Source organism: Cygnus atratus, chromosome 15 (assembly GCF_013377495.2).
Source record: "Cygnus atratus isolate AKBS03 ecotype Queensland, Australia chromosome 15, CAtr_DNAZoo_HiC_assembly, whole genome shotgun sequence".
Classification (NCBI taxonomy): Eukaryota; Metazoa; Chordata; class Aves; order Anseriformes; family Anatidae; genus Cygnus; species Cygnus atratus.
Window position 1 is genome coordinate 1556198 of NC_066376.1, and position 20018 is coordinate 1576215.

At 40.1% G+C, this 20018-nt stretch overlaps 1 protein-coding gene across 5 annotated transcripts in view; it reads right to left on the reverse strand.

Moving 5' to 3' along the window:
- The window catches only part of TSC2 (TSC complex subunit 2), a 34302-nt gene that overhangs the window by 12218 nt on the left and 2066 nt on the right, over window positions 1-20018 (reverse strand). For 2 of the 5 annotated variants that reach the window (XM_035563434.2, XM_035563431.2), the window contains exons 4-31: window positions 19541-19651; window positions 18628-18772; window positions 18373-18490; window positions 17849-17897; window positions 17319-17444; window positions 16890-16963; window positions 16417-16543; window positions 15621-15764; window positions 15257-15394; window positions 14939-15042; window positions 14037-14118; window positions 12980-13135; window positions 12535-12651; window positions 11876-11998; window positions 11518-11624; window positions 10777-10930; window positions 9914-10036; window positions 9466-9600; window positions 8726-8915; window positions 8209-8302; window positions 7787-7889; window positions 7473-7567; window positions 4767-4898; window positions 2839-3003; window positions 2042-2194; window positions 1749-1861; window positions 1069-1290; window positions 393-608 (exon numbers count right to left, since the gene is read on the reverse strand). In XM_035563434.2, the coding sequence (XP_035419327.1) occupies window positions 393-608; window positions 1069-1290; window positions 1749-1861; window positions 2042-2194; window positions 2839-3003; window positions 4767-4898; window positions 7473-7567; window positions 7787-7889; window positions 8209-8302; window positions 8726-8915; window positions 9466-9600; window positions 9914-10036; window positions 10777-10930; window positions 11518-11624; window positions 11876-11998; window positions 12535-12651; window positions 12980-13135; window positions 14037-14118; window positions 14939-15042; window positions 15257-15394; window positions 15621-15764; window positions 16417-16543; window positions 16890-16963; window positions 17319-17444; window positions 17849-17897; window positions 18373-18490; window positions 18628-18772; window positions 19541-19651 (3616 nt within the window). Of the gene's footprint in view, window positions 1-392; window positions 609-1068; window positions 1291-1748; window positions 1862-2041; window positions 2195-2838; window positions 3004-4766; window positions 4899-7472; window positions 7568-7786; window positions 7890-8208; window positions 8303-8725; window positions 8916-9465; window positions 9601-9913; window positions 10037-10776; window positions 10931-11517; window positions 11625-11875; window positions 11999-12534; window positions 12652-12979; window positions 13136-14036; window positions 14119-14938; window positions 15043-15256; window positions 15395-15620; window positions 15765-16416; window positions 16544-16889; window positions 16964-17318; window positions 17445-17848; window positions 17898-18372; window positions 18528-18627; window positions 18773-19540; window positions 19652-20018 lie in introns of those variants that run through there. The other 3 variants (XM_035563433.2, XM_035563435.2, XM_050713734.1) reach the window with 3 other exon arrangements.

Below are 20018 nucleotides of genomic sequence, written 5' to 3' on the forward strand. Positions count from 1 at the left end.
ACTGTTATACTGTAGACAAATGGAAGTGCTGCATGGGAAGATCCATCCACACCTGGGATGCTCAGATCAGTGGGAAAGAGAAAATATCCATGACTTTATTTTCATTTGGCAAACAGTTATCATGAAACACATTACTCCTGCAAAGAAGCTGCACTGCTCCTCTCTTCCTTTTATTCAAGAAAGAGAGCTACTTTTCTGATGAAACATCAGAAGCAAGGAGGGAAGGAATTTTTCACTGAAAACTACTAAGAGAAGAACTGATTCCCTTTCTCATTACTGTTATTCCTCAAGCCACTAACTTGCATTTCAGGAACACCTACAGTAACTTCAACAGACTTGAAACAGGCTAGTGACAGCTATGCTAGAAACATGACTGGCTTGACATCTCTCACCTGTATTGGAACGTTGGAGAAGCGATGGTTTAGCTGTCCCAGTGGCCAAGCTGGAGGAGGGGACAGAGAGGGACTTGTATAGAGCCGTTTCTCGGTGTTCTTTAAAACGTTCTGCAGCCATGAGTGCATTAGACAGCTCTTGCAGGGGCATATTGTTAATATCTGAAGAAAACGGACTGAGCGGGTTCTCCAGACTCATTAGCCAGCTTGTGTTACCTGGTGAAGAAAATTAGGGAAGAACATTAAGGACTTCCACTCCAGAAAGTTTACAACTCACATTGAAAAAAGCACACATTGTTTTGGATTTTGCAAGTATCCAAACAGAGAAAGTTCTCAGTTCTCCTGACATTTGGCAGGATCACTTGGTTGTTTCCTATTTTCAGCACGTAGCTCCCACTACTCTATACCTCATCCCAAGTTCTTCAAAAACAATCCCTAGTAAACTCATTACCACAGCAGATTCCCAAAAGGTATTCAAAATGCTCAGGTATTTTAATTAAGGATACTAGGTCAGTTATTTTCTCAGGAAGCAACTTCCAGCTGAAAAAGACAATTCCCAGTTAATGTACTGCAGTATTCAAGAATTTTGACCTTCAGCATGTCATTAATCCTTCCCTAACAGCAGATGCAACTATGCAACTCAAGAAGAGTTCACTCCACACCCAGGTAAAAATACCTGTCGGTCTGCGCACTAGGATTTCTGCCCAGCCCTGTGTCAGCAGAGGGACATACGCAGCTAAGTTTGCTTTTTCTTTCTGCAGAGGAGTCTGTGGAGCAGGATTAGACTTCTCTGATCGAGATGGAGGAGCAGGAGGACTCTGTGTCCCTTGGGAAGCCGAACCACCAGGGAAGTGGGAGGCTGAGCTGTCTAAGGCACCAACACGTAAGGCATGACCACCTAGCAAGACAAGCACAACACAGAAGGGAAAAATGTTTAGTTGATATTAAAAATATTTACAGTAATTATTTACTAGTTAAGTAAATAATAAAAATATCAGAGAAATAGTAAATCTTTTGAGATCCTCTAGCATCTGTGTGCATAGTATTGAGAACCTAAGAGAGCTTTACCTTGCATGTATTTCTTATAAACCACGTGGTCAGGTAGATATAGGTGGTTCTCACTGCAAGTGCTCACCACTTAACCAACTGTCAAAGCTTTCCTGCAAGGAAAGGCAAGCAGGAGGAGCACCAGCACCACTGAGACCAACAGCTGCTGCTACCTGCCCACCATTAAGTAGCGGACAGGTCCAGATTCTCAACTCAGTTTAGACACAGGTCTCTTCAGCAGGCGCTAGGACATTTAAACCTGTAACACAGACCCAGCAATGGCAGTAAGACTCCAGGATAGGAATTTACCAGACATGGATCTGACTCTGTTGCGAGAGCTTCTGCAAACCTGCTGCCCAGCTTGAGATTCCAGTTTTGCTGGAGCTTCTTTAGTTTGTCTCACTTGCAAAACAGGGTCTGAGCTGTGAAAAAAGAAAAAAGATACTGGTGGTATTGAGAGAGGATCGTGTCACGTTGGACAAATACAACAGTCCTCTTGTGGTAAGAGAAAAACCTTGGGAAAAAAAAAGCACAGTAATAATGGTGGCCTTTTAAAGTGACTTCGTTAGGTGGAAGTTTCTAGAAATGGGAGCAAAAGTTACCTTGATTCTGTGCTGCTTTGGAACTCTCCAGAGTCTAAGCCAAGCAAGGACCTTGTCCCTGTTCCAACACTTGTAGTGATAGTCACCAGCTTATTACCAACCAGCCAGGTCTTTGTCCTTCCTCCAGCCAACAGAAACTCACCCACAGGAGACCTAAGAAGACATTTGTGATGAACACAGCTCTCAGACTGCAAAGCACAGAGCCCCCAGAGGCAGCTGATTTCTTGTAACTACGTAGGAGATACTGTCTGCTTTCTTCCTTTTTATGGCAATTGAAACATATTCCCCAATCGATGTACGCGTTACCCACCAGGATAAGGGATGAGCTGACTTTCATATCAGCAGATAGCAGCACTACCACTACAATCCTGGCCACATGTTACAGAGCATTAAGGGAACAAGGCTTGTCTGGGCTACATGTCCCCTTCTGTAAGGGTTTCACAAGAAAAGTGCCCTTGATTTGAAGCCAGCTGGCATGGTAGTCAGTTCTATAGCAAAAACTGCTATCACCAAGCAAGGGCACGGAGCAAAGCAGTGCTCACAAACAGCGTGCCACTGGGGCTACACAACCTTCAGTGCATCTCCTTCTGATCAGCTCAAGGCTGAGGACAAGGCTGGTAGGCTGCAATGGACTTCTCTCATCTAACTTCATATTTACACAAGCCAGATTTTATCTGCAAGAAATGGCTCCTAGGCCTGCCAGAATCTCAAGGGTGTCAGAGCAATTTTCCACTGATAAAGTAAAATATGAACCTCAAACAAAAACATTTCTCCCCTGGTCACCAACTGACCCCTACCTCTTTGGCACCGCAGTGAAGTTTGAAAAGACATATCGGGCCATCATATCCAGACAGGTCTCAGTGAGTTCCAGATGGAGGTTTTTTAAATTGTCATCAGCCTGAGCCATTGAATTTTCATCTGCAGAGCCCAGGCTTGAACTAGTGATGGATGTCTGTATCCGACTAGAAGAGAACGTTTCCAACTGATAGATCACATTGCAAAATGTTTATCCCCATCACCCAGAAGACAGTATGTTGCAGAACCACCTGTGATACATGCATGTGCCAGAACAGAGAAGTGGCCAGACATTAAACCCAGGATGTAATCAAAATATTTTTGGATCTCCTTCATGTCGTGCTTTGTAGATTGTCACTGGAAAATGTGTGTTTTATCTTGAGACTGAGAAACACTTAAATCACCATCAACTGACTAGGTGAGGCCAGTGCTCTCTGATGTCTGGTGGCCCACGGGCAAGTGCGCCAAGCAAATAGGGAACGGCAGCACCATGCTTTGAATTGGCTAATCTATAGTGAGGGCAAGCATTCTGTGACATAAGCAACCTGCAGAGTTTCCCAGGCAACATGTTGCCCATGAGCCATAAATCAAGTCTTTCTAGACTTAACTTTATAATATTGTGGTTTACTTTTCCCTCTGTTACATCTCTTTCATAGACTGATTTTCTTTTTCTTCAAATAAACACAAGAGACATGTTTTCTTTAATTTAATTTGAAATAGAAAAAAATTGCACTCTGTACAGGACATTGGCACGAGACTAGAAAGTAATTCTGCCTTCAAATTAACAAAGTTAGCAATGCAATTTAAAACAATTGCAATAACAGGTTGGATTGGGATGCTTTTATAAAGAAGACTCCTTATGCCATCATAATAAAAGCTAAGCTGAGGTACAGCCAAATTTTTACAATGTGACAACTTCTTTGGCATCACTAAAGTTAATTATCTGAGCTGTTAGTTGCTACAATTTGCTTATAAATACAAGAGAAAAAAATCACCTAATAGATTAATGAGGATATCAGAGAATCAAGTGCCAGAATTATATTCACAGTCTACTCACGTCAGTTGCTTTCCACTGAATAATGTATAGCTACAGTCAAAAGCACATACACATGCAATAAAATCCTATGGATAGGAATCCTTAAGGATCGAGGCACAAACATTCAGGTTCAGATTTCCAATCAACACAGCAATGTTATAGACAGCAATTTAACTTTCAAGGGAAGCAATCCAAAAACAGGTTTAAAAAACTAGCATAAATCATTTCATCTTTCATGTGAGCAAATCCACGTCTGTGATTAAAACGTGTTTTCTTTAGCCATAAAAGCAATAGCTTCCTATGGGCTGAGCATGTTTCACCTTTCACTGCTCTATGGAGAGACAAATGAAGGTTTTGGTGTCCTCGTATTTTGACCAGAGTACTTCTGACAGCCCCCTCTGCATCAAAAAACAAATCCCAAACCCAGGCCAGAACTATCCTTCACAGTTTGGAAAGATGACCTACACATAAGTTTGCACAGTATAAGAAGCATCTCCTGCAGCAAGTCACTGCTTAGAAAGCTGAAGTTTCAGTGAGCTTTAACCAGTATGCTCACTTACACAGAATGCAACCTTTTTCTTTTTCTTTTTTTTTTCCCCATCACCATCTTTTGCAAATAGATTTTTTTTCTTGCTAAAGCATCAGAGAACAGGGCAAAGCAGACATACACAACGCACAGGGCAACGTGGCAGCCCAACAGCCGGCATTGGGAAGCCATGGTATATCCATGATACTTTCCCAAAACCTAGACTGTGGCTAGGACCAGATTTTTAATGTGGATCAAAATCATGCAAGCATCCCACATGCAAATCCACCCTGCTTCCACCCACCCTTGCAGTAAAATTTCCAAGTGCTGAATTGCTCTTGGATTCTCCCCATTTAAAGTGCCTCTACCTGCGGACCACATGTTCAGACACACTGATGCTGCGGGATCGGAAGGCATCAACTGCAGAGGATTCTTTCAGCTCTTTCACTGGAGGAGAGTTATTCAAGCCTTGCTTTGCATTTTTGGCTAGTCTTAAACTACTAGGTGGAGAAGCACCAAGCCCCATAAGAGGTCACAGGAAGGGAGGAAATCATTGAAGGGATGTAGGTTGAAAGGTCACAGGTCACAGGGTCAATATTGGGGGATCCCGGAGGGTGATGTAAAATAAAACAAATGCCAAAAAAGGAAAATAAAAATTAAAACGTACAAACAAGCAGAGCTGAAAGCATTAAAAAGACAAACCACATTTTGAAAACAAGGTTTTAAATGTGCTACAAAACAAATGAAATTAGTACAGGTTAAAACAAAAAAACTGATTGAAATGGTTGTTGGAATACTGAACTGTTAAACAAAGGCAAGAGAATCTTATTGCTAATTTGGCACAAAGTTCTCAAGTCTGAGAAGGTTTGTGCAATTCAGCCACCTCTTGTGTTATCTCACCTCAACAATTCAGCACAGCTAAAATAAAATTGACTACTTACACAAAGACCAGATCCCCGGATCCTAAAATGCTTTACCAATACCAGGTAGCAGCACATTCTTCTCAGAGAGACAGGAATGTAACATCGTCTAACATTGTTAGGCCTGGCCTGAGCCTGAGCTTCAACTCTGAACCACAAAAACTTACCAGGGTCGGTGAGAGGTGTCCCTTGGCTCAGATCTTGAGACACTGGGGGAGACTCAGCCTGTCTGAAACTGATCCTTCTCGCACTGCACTGCATGGATGCGGGGACAAGAAGGCAAACATCCTCTCCACTGCTGCTGACTGCATGATGCTTTTGTCAAATAAGCTATCTTACTTCAGGTGGATCAAGATAACCCACTTGACTTTCAAGAGGAACAGAAAAGAAGATAAGCCTTCACACTGTCTGGTGCCAACCACGTGGCAGATGACAGCAATTAACATCTAAGAGGCACTTCAGTTAGTCATAGCTGAGCTGCATGCCTGGCTGGGTACCAATATGTAGGTAACAGTTGGTTCAGCAGTTCACATTGCCCTATATAAAATGAAGATACCCATTTAACCCTTTCGAATCTTCCTAAACATGATTTATTTGCTCTCCTCCTTTCAGTGAATGAGTACATTTCAGATAGTCACCTGGATGGATTAGAGTTTATTTCTCCTCCTCCTCCCAGTGACCTCTGACAGGTTACATTTTGACCACAACTGGAGATGTGACCACAGAGAGCAGAGGCCCACCCTCTGAGATAATCACCTACACCAACACCGTGCCATTCAGCAGCCTTGAAATTGTTGGGATCTTCATCTCTTTCAACACCCAGCACCTTAGCTAGAGCAGAGAAATGCTTATTCTTTGGGGCTCAAAGCACAAAAAAACAAGCATACAAGTTTCTCAAGCAAGGAAGCAGTTATCTGCTCAAAGCTATTTCTTCTCTCATTTAGCTAGAATCTAAACTCGAAAGCAGAGGCATCACTGCCATTCTGGTGTTTCAAGTTGCTGCCTGAGTACAGCCCACACTCCTTAGCAGAGATTTCTATGAAAGTGATCTGGCAGCATTAGCGAAAGCCTTTAGATACAGTAGTATTCCAACCGGGTTGAATTTAACGTTTTTTTTGGAAAAAAAAAAAAAGATTAGCTGAAATTCTAATTCAAGAGACAAGTGTCAAAAGGCTTCTCTTCCAAATTTCTGAATGAAAGAGGAGGTGATGGGAGAGATGAAACACAAAACAGGGTTTACAGCTATAGCATTAGGGCAGGGATGGTGTTTCTTCATTGCAAGATACTCATTGAGCCTTGCAGTTAAAGTAGAGGCACTTTCCCCAGGGTTCAAATGCCACTGGATGCTTACTGCATATTAACACTGAAGCAAGTTAAGTGAACCAATTTAGGTATATCATACAGGTAAAAGGACATTAGAGAATCCCTGAATGCCTTCCAAGCAATACTCTTCCATCCCTGCAAACGCTACTTTGGAAGACTACTGACAAGGTACATTCTGAGTTCTAAAGATACCAGGCTTTGTTTAAAACTAACGTACTGGTTTCAAAATTTAAAAAAAGGATCAGGCCGTTCAGCCACAGAGAAGGCAGCTGTCTGCCACCCAGTACATTGACTTGAGCAACATCACTATGGAAAACACATTTTTTGCTATCTTAATGTATACAGGTTGCTAATCAACATAATTTATCTCGCGATCATTTATAATAGTCATGAGATCAATTATTAAAAGGAGTTAACACTACCAATATAAATATGGTAATACCAGAAGTAGTAGAGAACACTACCAATATAAATATGGTTCTCTACTACTTCTGGTATTACCCTTTTCTATTCTGGTAGCAGTGTACCTGAAAGAACCACTACTTTCCCAAAATTAACCACAAAAAAACCCACACCTTAGTGTAAAAACTTACAGAACAGACAGTGATGCCTTCATATGTACTACCAGACTGTCAGATAGGTTTGATTTCAACTTCTTACCAAACTCAGTTTGTCTTTTACCAATCCCCTGACCTAAAGAGGTTTACTTTGCTTGCTTAAATGCACTGTCAGATTTTGGATAACTAGACAGCTTCCTTCCAAAAAACATAGGAATAGTGTGAGCACGAGAACAGGGAACACAAGACCCTCCTGGAATCTAACATTATTTACCTTTTTGGCCGCTCATTGAGGCTTGTACTACGAGCTCTGAAACTGTCCTTCTCAGGCGTGTCATCAAAGGAGAGGAGGACATTCGAGCGCAAACCCTGCCAATTGAGACAAACAGGTAACAGTCTGAATGAGCAGGACTTGCAGCTGAAAGACCGCAACCGTGGCCAATGCACAAGACTCACATTTAGTCTTGAAAAAGAAGTTAACAAGAAAATGAGTTTTTCTCTGGCTTCAAACAGAACCTTTGTACTTCTCAATCCAGTATAAGCTGTCATTTTTATTTATGCACTGTTTGATTCAGTAGTATCCATTACCTTTGTAATATAGGGGACAAAGTCCTTTCGGAAGGGAAGGCGACACCGAATGAACCACATAGCTATCACATGATGGGCCAGGCAAACAATGTACTGGTTAAACCTAGAACAGCAAAAAGATCTCCACAGAGTTTAATGCTGTGATATGATGCCATTACAGAAGTGAACAGAGGGACTTTTCTATCTGAGAAATACTCCTTTACCCACTGTAAGTTTCAAGAAAAGAAATACAGAGTTCTATTTAAGAAAAACAGAGATTTTGTCCGAGGAGATTATGTCCCACCTTCAGAAAAGGCTTGGAGATACCAGAATGAGCAATATCCAATACATAACCTTGATCCAAGTAATACAAAAAAAGCTTATCTTATTCTCTTTATTTTACAGATGAAGAAGGAGAAGAAGCGTGTTTGCTACGAACTTACTTGGAAGGGTTTGTGTACGGTAGGGAGATGGCAAACACACTGGCATACTGCTCTGCTGCAAAGTTCCTGTAGAGGTGAGGCAGCCTTGCTAGAGCTAGAACAGTTCAAGAAGAAAACCAACACAGGCGAGGTCTGAACATGAGCTGTTCAATACCAGAATTCAGTTTAATTTGAATTGTTTTCTTTCTTCTAAATCATCAGCTGACATGAATACTAACATCATGGTGTAACTTCACACTATTTAAGTTATAAGCAGCAAGGCAGGGAAAACAGCTTTGTATTTCTCATCACTGTGTGGTGGCACTGCACAAAACATGCCTCTTTCTTCACTGTGTGCAAGTGCCTTAAAGCAGTAACAACCAAGAGATGATCGAACATTGATATTTTGAGGATGGTGAAAGTGCATTACCAAAAAACAAGAATTTGCTGACTAAATGGAATCAAAATACTTATATTCAATGCAAACAAAACATTTACAACTGTAAAAGATCAAACATAGAAGAACATTACAACTTACTTGAAAGAAATTCTAAGAGAGGGATTGCCATATTGGCCGTAGCAGAAATGTGGGTTAATTTGACTATTAAGACAGGAAGCGCCTTTATGATGATGTCAGGCATCTCGACACTACAGACAGAGAGTGCCACAACGCACTGGTTCGCACAGCGATAAATAAGACCATGTTCTAGGCAGTACACTATTTCACGCTAGAAGAGTAAAAAAAGGAAAAAAAAAAGAAAAAAAGTCATAATACAGGGAAAGAAAAACTGTATGACATACCACCTCTTGACTTCTGTTAGCATTTCAGAATAACTTGCGAGGTATCACTACTGCAAGGCCTGTATGATACACATGAATTCTTATCCAAAATGCACTAACACAGAATCCTAAAAGAGGCTGTATGTATTCTAGGCCAAAATCTTACTATGGGACATGATCAGGTAGAAATTTTAGAAATTATTACTTAAGCTTCTGATTAAATACAGGGATGTATCCAATCCTTTTTATGGACAATTTTTGTGTCTTTCTGTTCAATTTTTACATTTACCAGGGTCTTCCAGCAGAAGGTAAAGTCACTCAATAATGTGTGAGTGGGGGAATGAGCATAGATGGAGAACAGTGAAACTACCTAACCAGTTACTGCTGCACAGTAGAGAAGTGACAGAGAAAGTTAGAGAAGTGACAGAGAAGGAAATACTCCCCTATACAGGCTCAGCCCTGTCATTTCCCCCCCGATACACACAAGGTTCCCCGTACCTGTTTAGCCTTGTCCAGGTAATTATGGTAAGATATTAAAGCCGTCAGCACTGGTACTACAGCCAGATGCAAATCAGTGCGAGAAAAGCCTTCTGGGGTACCATGGAGCCTGTCAGTCGTCTTTTTGTCTGTGAGCTGATATATGACACGTTAAGTTAGAATATCTTATACTAAGAATACTGTCTAAAAGGCAGTGGAAAGGCACTGCCCATAGCTACCTTTGCACATGTAAACATACACAATACATATAGAAAGAACAAACATCGATTATTAAATACCTAAAACAACCCTCACAATAAGGGCAGGTGAGTGAGGATTGAAAACAAGCATGATAACATACTAAAAATACTATACTTCAAAATACTAGACTGAAGAAAAAAAAAATCAAAAAAATATTAAGCAAACTAAGGATCTGGTGATTATAAATCAGTAGGGCATGTGGCATTACCATATAGCTCAGTGCAGATGCGAGGAGGTCTATGTTACAAGGAGAAGTTAAAAACAACACTTTATAGCGGAGAGATTCTGGCAATTTGTTGAGGACCAACTTCAACACCTTCCAGTCTGTCTCCTGGAAAGAAAGAAAAAAATTAAGGTGAAAAATTTTTGTATGATTTCTATTCAGTTTGAAAGCAAGACCAATCACATTTCAGACATACCATTTCCTAGGCAGATGTATTTCTTGCCATGGTAGCTACATAAAAAGAAGTGACATATATTTGTCACAAGTTACTTCCTGTCTGTCATCCAGCTCTAGGTGCAATACTGGCACTGAAAACTAAAAAAACAACTTGTATCCAGACCTGACTGAGCTCAACCAGACGGAGCCAGAATTCAACTCTCCTAACCACTAGTATAAATGAGCTTCCAGAGCAAGATACCGTCTCAGAATGCAACAATGTCCAAAACCAGCATTAATGAGCAAATTACATCTATATTTCATTAGCAACTGAAAAATTTACTAACTCTCATTATACTTCAAAAACTTGCAATTGGACAGTTTCTTTTCATTTCAAATGCCCTTTCAGAAATAGGACGATTCTTTGATCTTTGTTTAACAAACACATTTTTGCCTTTGTCTGCTCTGAAGCAGATCACAATGAAAGCCTTGCTGAGTTCCTAAAGAGCTGAACTGCTGCTCCGACTGGTGGTTATAAAGTTGTACAACTACAGCCAGGTGCTCAAGGAGGAGGATTTAAGTATTGCTTTCCAGGCATTACTTAGATTCTCTGGGATGGCATTCTCTAGCCAGACATTTTCAGTTGACATATTTCATATGAAGATGGTAGCTGTCATTAAGGGGGGACATACTTGCTTCAAACACTGCAGAAGGACGCCAAAGACCATTGAGTATGGCAAATGCCCTATACGAATGGTGGTGTTCTGGGAAGGCACACTGGGACTTCCTGAAGGTGGAGAGAGCGTACCAGTCGGCTTTTTCTCAGAAGTTCTCTTCTCTGCTTCTCTGCAACATAAGAATGCAGAAAAATAACATAATGTAAAATGAAGACTGGAACAGCCTATCCACATTACCTACATTAGCTACCCTATTTGGTAGCTAGTTTGGTAACCAGACAGCAACACAATACTATTTTCAATTAAAAAACATGGGATTGCCAAGCAGACCAAGGTTTCGGTTTGGTCAGCATAAATGCGTTTTCTATCCAGACCCCTAGCAAATTTAGAGAGGTATCCTTTGTGGGGTGTTACACAGAAAACATCAGAATGAGCTGTAAAATTAAAATAGCCAGATCTGGGCAAATCATTGAATCAAATCTCAATAGGAGAACTGGTTCCAGACAGGAAATTGCAAACATTTTTGTGAATTTTTGAAACAAATTCCACGGTTGAGATTGATAATTCTGTAGAAAGTCATTTGAAAAAGCAGAGTTATTAATTGAGACCATCCTAAGCTGTAACTATAGAGTTGCCTAGCAAGAGATTCATCGGGATTTGGAAGGTTTAGACAAACTGGAGATGAACTATTAAACTCATGCAAGACCGCAGAATAGTTCTGAAAACAGCATTTGCAAAACGCTATGAGAAACCTACACGAAGTCACATAGACAGTAAGGGCTGAATCTCACTGCTCCATCCTTGTTGGAAAGGCCAAGACGGTGGAGGGAGTCAGCTCGAAGCATCAACAGGAAATCAAACACCTGCAATAGAGAAAACACTGGAGTAACTAAAAACCCAGGCCAGTCACATACTCTCCCACCTCCCATTCTCCCACCTGCAGGTACAAAGGGATTTCTTCCAGATGCTGTGGCTAGTTCTGTACTTCTGCTAGCCAAGAAACATTTAATTTTGCTTCTGACAAGCTCTACAGAACACATTGCCCACTTGTAATCTAAGATTCCCAGAGACAGCATGCAGTTCTTGACCTGTAAGTACGGGTTACTGCTCGTACCTGCAATCTGATGCTGCTAGCAACAGCTAGGCTGTACGAGTACATATAATGGCGCTGGACGTGGTGAATCAGCATCTCGTATACCCGCATCGCATGGCTGGAAGGTAAGCTGTAGAGTTTTGTCTACAAAGGAACAGAAACACAATCTAAAGGCAGACCGACACTGGTTATTCAGAAATGTATATCTGCACTGAGAATTCAAGAACAACACAGCTAAGCCTTACTCCTGAAATCAAGATGAACAGACTGCTCTGGTCAGAACCTCTGCAGAGACTTCAGAGCAACTTTGCCTGGCTTCAGAAGGGCAGTGTTCAGAACAAACAGCTCTTTGCAACTGCTTCAACTGTATCTCAGGATATGCTACCCAAACACAGTGGATCTGTTCAAGGTTATGAGCCAATCTCCTTCTGCTACAGTTTATGAACACATCTGCCCTCCATATGTGAAAATGCACTCATATTCACTGTACAACAGTAATTAAGAGGGAAAAAAAACATTTAGCAGTCACACAATACCCAAAACAAAAGAAGTGACCAGAAAAGTTAAACTTTGAAGTGTGCAGATCAAAAGGCAGATAGTAGAAGTTATGTGAAAAAAAAAATGGAGTCAAGCAAAAGACTATTCTGAAGAACACTTGTTTAACACTCTGCCATGTTTACCTGAAGAATTATCAGGAGTCCGAGAACTGCTGTCTTGACATCCTCCAGAGAAGCTGAATATGATAGCAAATCCCTCTCTTCCAGTTCAGATGGAGATGAGAGAGAATGCGCAGCCACCTGTTTTAAAAAAAAAAGAAACACAACACAATACTTTAAATCCGCAGCACAACTTTTCTTTAATTCTATCTTGGAAGATCAAACAAGACCACAGAAAGTCACCCTTGCTGGAAATTTTGCAAGCTCTGGCATGTAGCTTGGATGTGTGTTGATAGGGTTTTGAAAGCTCTGTGCTCCATGCCTGCATCCTACAAAACCTAGCAATTTTCCAGTACCCTGCTGATCCATGCAAGTCATAAGATTCATGGGTTAGTCTCCTCAGCCACAATAAGAGGATCTGGCGAAAGTCATCATGATGCTACTGGCAGTTGAGCAAACTCTGCCTCACCTTTTCTATGATATCAAGCAAGCTGTTAAAGTGATGCGTGTTGCAGCCTTCAGCAAGGTCTACAAGTAGCTGAGTGGCCAGTTTTCGAACTTGATGGTCTTTATCCTCTGGAATGTGAGCCAGCTGAGAGATCACAACCAAGTTTATCAGCTCTTCCTGCAAGAGAACAGACTTTAATAAGCCCGTACATTTTGCTGTCAGTTTTTCAGTCAGCATGTTAAAGAGGCAAACAGAACAAAAACAACACTGCTATCAGGCTTGTTCCTCAACTAACCATTCAGTTCCTTGATCTTTCCTCTTCCCTCCAGTTAAGTATTTCTGTATATCCCTCCTTCCAAACACTTAACACTTTTGTTGAACTTGGTTTCAATGTTTTGGCTTTCATTTATTCTACAGACGACGTCAACAGTCTATCTGAGCCTGGGCTAAGGGAATTCTGTGCTTTTTTGTGTGTTTTTGTTTTTTTGTTTGTTTGTTTGTTTTTGTTTTTTGACAGGCAGGAAACATGACAGTAATATGTTTTCACAAATCTTCAAGGAATCCAAGAAGCACCCCTGCCCCTTCTGTCCTCTGACACACTCTGGGTACATTCCAAGGAACTGAAGACATCTCCTGTCTCAGACAGCTTCCATCTTGGATCACAATTAAACTGGAAGCACCAAGACAAGTCAATCTGCCCATGTCAGACTCTGTTCAGACCTCACCTTCTTACAAAGATTTTAAAGTAACTCATCATCTCTCACCCCAACCTTCTGTTCTTCCAAAACAAGACGTATATGGAATTAATGACTTTAAAACAAGGAAGCGAATCCATGAGCAAGGATGTCCTCAAAACACTTCACAGCAGCTCCCACTGCAAGTCACGTAGACTTTTACTCAGCTAAGAGCAACTGAGAGGCAAGCTCTCCTACAAGCATCCTAAAGCAATGTTTGTTGTGTTCAACATTTAAAGCAGAGTTCTGTGCATTCTTCAGTGGCAGAGATGACACCGTAAAACACGCCTCAACAAAGCCTTCAAGAGCTCACATGTAATCATCAGAAACAGATAAACACATACCTCATAGAACTGTCTGTTAATACTCAGTACAAAGGACAACACATCCAGAACTTTAATACGAACGGCGCTACGACTTTCATTCCTAAAATAGGAAGAGCAAATTCAAGATGAGTAAAATGAAGTTGCTGGTATTTAGGTGAGGGGGGAAGAGGAGAAAAGGAAAATAAAACTCAATCAAACTAAGAAATTTTTTAAGAGTTAGAACATTAACTGTTAGAGGGCAACTTAGCCTTCAATTGATGTCTCTACATACAAAATCAGATTCAAGAATAAATGGAAACTAGAATCCCAATTCAACTTTTTTCCTATAATTCAACTTTTACTGCTACTGAAGACCTGTAACTGCAGCTTTTCCACTTCCAGTCCAAACTAGGAAGCGTATGTCAGAAGAACAAGTGCTCTGGTTAGCAAATTCAAAATCAAACATACAGCAGAAAGATCAAGCTGTTCCTCAGCAACATTTCACAAATGAGACAAGTTTTTTATTGGTGCACGTTGGTATTTTAGAGCAATAACAATATTTTTAGGAGTGCCAATTCAAAGACAGTTACTACTTTAGTATTGGATAACCACATACAGCCTCAAGGCTTAACAGTAAATTCTTGTTTGGTGTCAGAACCACAAAGTGTTCTGCAGTGGAGCACGTAATTGCCTATGTTAACTGGAATAGCACCATCCAATGGAAATAAATGAAAGTAGGGAAAAAAAGGAACACAAATAACTCAGTGGTAAGATTTTCTTCTGCTAAACAAAATTCTTTCACGTACTATGCCCTGGAAATACCATACTTATTATTAGTCACTCACTAACGTTAGAAATTCAGAAAACAAACTTACTTAACATGGAAAGGTGGCAAAAAACATTTGAAAGTACCTTGTATTGATAAAATTATGATTTCATACCTGAAGAATCTCTCCATTAACATCTGCAGGTTGTGAATCCAGCCATCTTTGGCAGGATGAATGGACTGTGCTCTGTATGCTATCAAGTTTAGTACAGAAGATTCCTTTCATGGAAAGATTAAGAATTTTTTTAGTGTATAAACAAATACAATACATTCATTTTTTGTCCTCTCTCTAAGAACAAGGTTCATGCAAAAGGTAAGTCCTTGCTGACATTTTCTAACCACTTCTTATTTCAGGACTTGCAGTTTTCAACTGTACTGAGTAACAAAACTGTTTCAACTGGCTGTAAAGAAAGAAGATAACGGAAAATCTTACTGGTCTTTGATCAGCACATCTTTCCACCAGCTCAAAAAATCTCTCTTCAGAGCCATGAAATTCATTCTGGTCACAGAGTTCTTCTACTGTAGTCAAAAGATCATGTACAATGGACTTAAGTTCTTGGCTCTCTAAACTCTGAAACAAAAGGCAAAAACATTCCTAAAAGACTTCTACTTTACCAGAAAGTACTAACTTTTAAATACAAACAGAAAACTCAGCTGATAGCCACAGTATCGAGAATAAGGCCAAACCTCCATCTGACTTCAAAGTGCACTATAGTGTACAAACTGGAGATGAATTTGCAAAAATATTTATGGCAGTCTTTTAATTGAAAACATATCAAGATAGGCTCAACACTTACCTGAAGCTGTTGCAGTAATCGCTCAATGATGTCCAAAAGGATATCCCATGTTACAGCTTGCAGTTCCTTCCCATACTTCTTTATTAGACGTGTTATGGACAGAACTATCTCATAAGATACAACTGCATTGGGACATGTCATGGCCTGGAATACAAAGTGCTTCAGTTAGTTAACAGTTGGTAAGCCGTGGTCAGAAACCCTCTCAAATTCAAATGAAACATGCCTTGCTCAGTATGAAGTTAGCCTGAAGGCCAGTGATAAATAAATCTAAGTCAATATACACAAACACCAAAGCAAAGAACCATTTTATAAAGTGGTTACACCCTCCTGCAAGCAGCTGTAGACCAGATGTCAAATACAGCCCCATCTTAAAAAGCAGGCATGTGAGGTTTTAAAGATACTAACTCCTGCCTGATCCTCTTGGAAGAGAAAATTTTAATGGAGCTCTGAAGACACTGTCTCTCAAAGTTTTGTACCACACACTAGAAAGAGTGAAAGTTTTTGCTTGATTTTTATTTTTTAAGCTAGCATCCACAACATAGATATTTTATAAAAAGAATTCAGAGTTTGCATTTCTGGCCAACAGAGATATACAGATACTCCAGAAGGAGGCCTCAGTTTCAAACCTAAAACCTCTGTTGTTTTATTCTTTCTCCACACTTCATCCAGCATACCCAATTGCTACCTTTCAGCCACAAAAAGATTTCTTTGGTGTAGGGGACTAGATTTTTGCTCTAAATCTGTGCAAGTCTAGATGTATACCTGATTAAAAAGTTCCTCCAGCATCCCATCTTACCTTGAGGAATGAAGGCAGCACTGAAGTTGGGGAATTCTTGAGTGAATTGAGGCGATGAGCACCCCAGAGAGCCATCCCAACGAAGAACACAGCTCCTCTCAGCAGCGCAGCATCTGCCATGTAAGCTCTGTGAACAGATGGAAAGAAAGCTTTAGACCATGCAAGGGCACAAGACTCGATAGGAATATACACTATCAAGACAGTAATTACCAGCTGTTATACATTTGAGCCTTGCATAGCAATTTATAAACATTAAATGTAGAAAAACATTTAGTATGATTTTAGTTTTAAACGAAGGAAAAATAAATTCAGAAAAGCTAAAAAAATGAGCATTTCAGCAGCATAACTAGGAAGAGAATTCACTTCTAAGCACCAGAACTTTCAGCCTGTTCTTCTCAAGCCAGTGATTCTTTGTCTACCTCAATGGGGCCTCTACAGAATTGCTAGGATTTTGTTAGATCGACCTTCTTTACCTGTCTTCCATGATCCTGCACATGTTGTAGATGGCACTGTGTCCCAAGTGAGTTCCCAAAAGGTTGCGCATAAGCTGCAAATTCAAAGAGAACACTCCGATTGTTAAAACACTCCTTAGCCTAAATATGCAGTCAGCAGGCCAACCATAATTGTTATGGTAAGTAAATGTGTTCCATGCCATTTCCACACCACAACAGAAAAAGTAGCCCACCACCATCAGCTGAGACAGAAGCACAGATAAGTTACATGGAAGTGACAGAATTCACACTAATAGCGTGCTGATGCCTTAATACTTGAACCAATTATTAATTTATTTACACTTAAAACCAAAGTGAAATTCATGGCAAATATTTCCATGCATGTGGCCCTTTGTCTATGAGTCCAAAACAGTGAAGTCATTAGAAACAAAGCTGCGAGAAAGTTCTGACCTTCCAGCACGGCTCACAGAGCTCCTTCACATTGATGGTACGGCACAAAGTGATGATAAATACTGGCAGATTCTCTGATGGCAGACAATTATAGCAAACAACGGCATCTAGGACTTGCAAGGAAATCTTTGGAAAGAGAAAGATAAAATGGTTATACACTTCTTTAGGATCAAAACGGGTCAAAACCTAAGCTGACAGACCCAGAAAAACTTCTGGAAGTCATAGGGGATAGAAATATGTTTTTTTCTTTATTTTTTTTTAAACTCAGAGCAGTATGGAAAGCCATAAAAAGCACTACTGAAAAACTGAATTGCTTATCAAATTCATGCATGCTCTCTTTCTTTTAGAATAAAATTAATATTTGTATAAGAGAGATGATGGCTTACAAACACTTTATAACCTTGTATTAACCCTCATCTAAGATAAGAATAAACTGGGATGAGAGTCTGATGATCTGATTTTGTTTGTAACAGATACAGTTCCAAAGAATTTCAAAGAACTCTAAGTACTGAGAGAGTGAAATTACTGACCTCTATGTCCACAGATGACGAAGTCTGAATGCACAAAATGCATATCTTGCTGTTAGGAAAGAACATTTAATTATAATTATTTGCTTAATATGATTTTAGGCAAATTACAAAGAGCCAAAACAGACAAGTAAGTTGGCGTGTTATTTTCCTTATCATTCCCCCACTTTGGCTTTGTTGATAACATTCCTAGGAACAGTACAACCTTTTATAAACAGTTAGGTTACAGATGCACTTAAACGACCTCTCAGTATGCCGCTGTTAACAAAATAGCAGACAGAGATCCTTTGTGAGACTAAGCAATGCAGTCAGGTTAATCACATGAAATGGGGAAAACACATGCAACACTAAAATAAAATGGACCTGAACATTGCAAGAAAATCAAATATTTGTCAGAAATGTCAGGTATGACCTGGAATGAAAGAGATCCAGATCAGATGAAAAAGATTCCACTTAATCTGCATATTGATCTGCAACTTTGCCCCATAAAAAGCCAAGAATAAGCATTTAGGAGTTAAAAAACTTACTGGACCATGTCAGCTACATAGTCTTCCAGATAGCAGCTGTTGAATTTCACCAGGTTTACTAAAACCAGAAGGAACTCAGAAGACAAACCAACATCCATCCACTGTAGTACAAAGTCAGCTAAAGGAAGAAAATAAATCATTACACTATGCTTTCTATCCAGAAGTGTTATCACTACTACCTTTTTCTTTTATCACTGAATACCTGCCCCTTGGCTTATTCCCAGCAAATTTAAGAGAAGTAAATACAATACTCACCTAACTCTTCTTCCAAATAAGTGATATATCGCCCATTCTCTGTTAGAGCCTTGAACACTTCGAGCCGTTCATGCAAGTCTTCATTGGAGGGATAGTCCTTAATAACTTTAAAAAAATGTGCTCTGAGAATTCCTAATCTCTCCCCCTTAAAAAAAAAAAAAAAAAAATTGGGGAGAGAAACGAGAGGGTAACTAAAAAAAAAAAAAGACCTGGACCTGATCAAGGTCTGTAACAGTAATCTTGATGCTTGAAATTATTTTGTTTTCCTACAGGCTACCAAAGTCTTGAAAATACTTTCATCTCTACTGGCTACTGACAATAGCTCAGGACTTCTCAATCTGTCCTAACATTTATCAGAATTGAGGGTAAGTAAACCAAAGAAACTGCAACAAACTGCACTGTCAGGAGAGCATTTAAAAACAAACAGACAAGCAAAACAGAATTGATACCTATTTTTTTCCTAAGCATCTACCCTTATTTTTTTCAGGATACTGAAAAGTAGGACTTTGGTCTGGTACAGTCTTATGTTTGAATAGCACACTGTGAAATCTGAAGAATTCATAGCATGCTTAACTTGGCCAGGCTAGAAACGCATCTCATACAGAACTTCTTGCACACTTGATATGCTGAAACATCAGAAATGGCTGCAGACTAGGACTAATATGTCTGGACAAAGACCAAAAAAAAATTGCTTCATTATGCCTGAACTTAACCCAAAGTATTCTTTTTAAAAAAAAAAAAAGTCAAGCAGATTTAAGTTAAAAGGCTGCCTCTTCCCATTTACTCTGCACAACCAAAAAAAAAAAAAAAGAAACATGGAAAGTCAGAGAAAAAAGTTGCCCGATATTTTTCAAGTCATACTCTGAATAAACCCCAGTTCAAGTACAGTGTTTTTTCTAGAGGTTGCTTTCACCTGTCCTTGAACGATTGACTTCAGCAGATGAAGAACAGCATGTCTGGCTTCAGCTGGGCGCTCTGGCTGGAGCATATCAGCTACCACTTTCCATATAGCTTCCACCGCATGCTGAAAACAAACGTAAGAGGCAGTAGTAGGAAAGGTACGCTTCTTCTGGCATCTTCACCCAGCAGAGGCCAGTCATTAATTATGGCATGTTAATGGACAAGACCTCCAGGGATCTCATGGCTGGAGTTCCCTTTTCTGAGGGACACTCTCACCTTGCCAGTCATAAGCTCAGGCGAACCACGTGTGATACCAAATCCCGGCCTGTGCAACAACCTGCACCCCAGTACCCGAAGTTCGTCATTCACACAACATTCGTGCAGAAACCTTCACTTAAACGTGAGTTTAAAACCAATTTGAAGTTGCTTATTAACAGGACAGAAGGAGCTAGCAAACACCTCTCCTGCAGGATTAACATCATCTCCTGCAA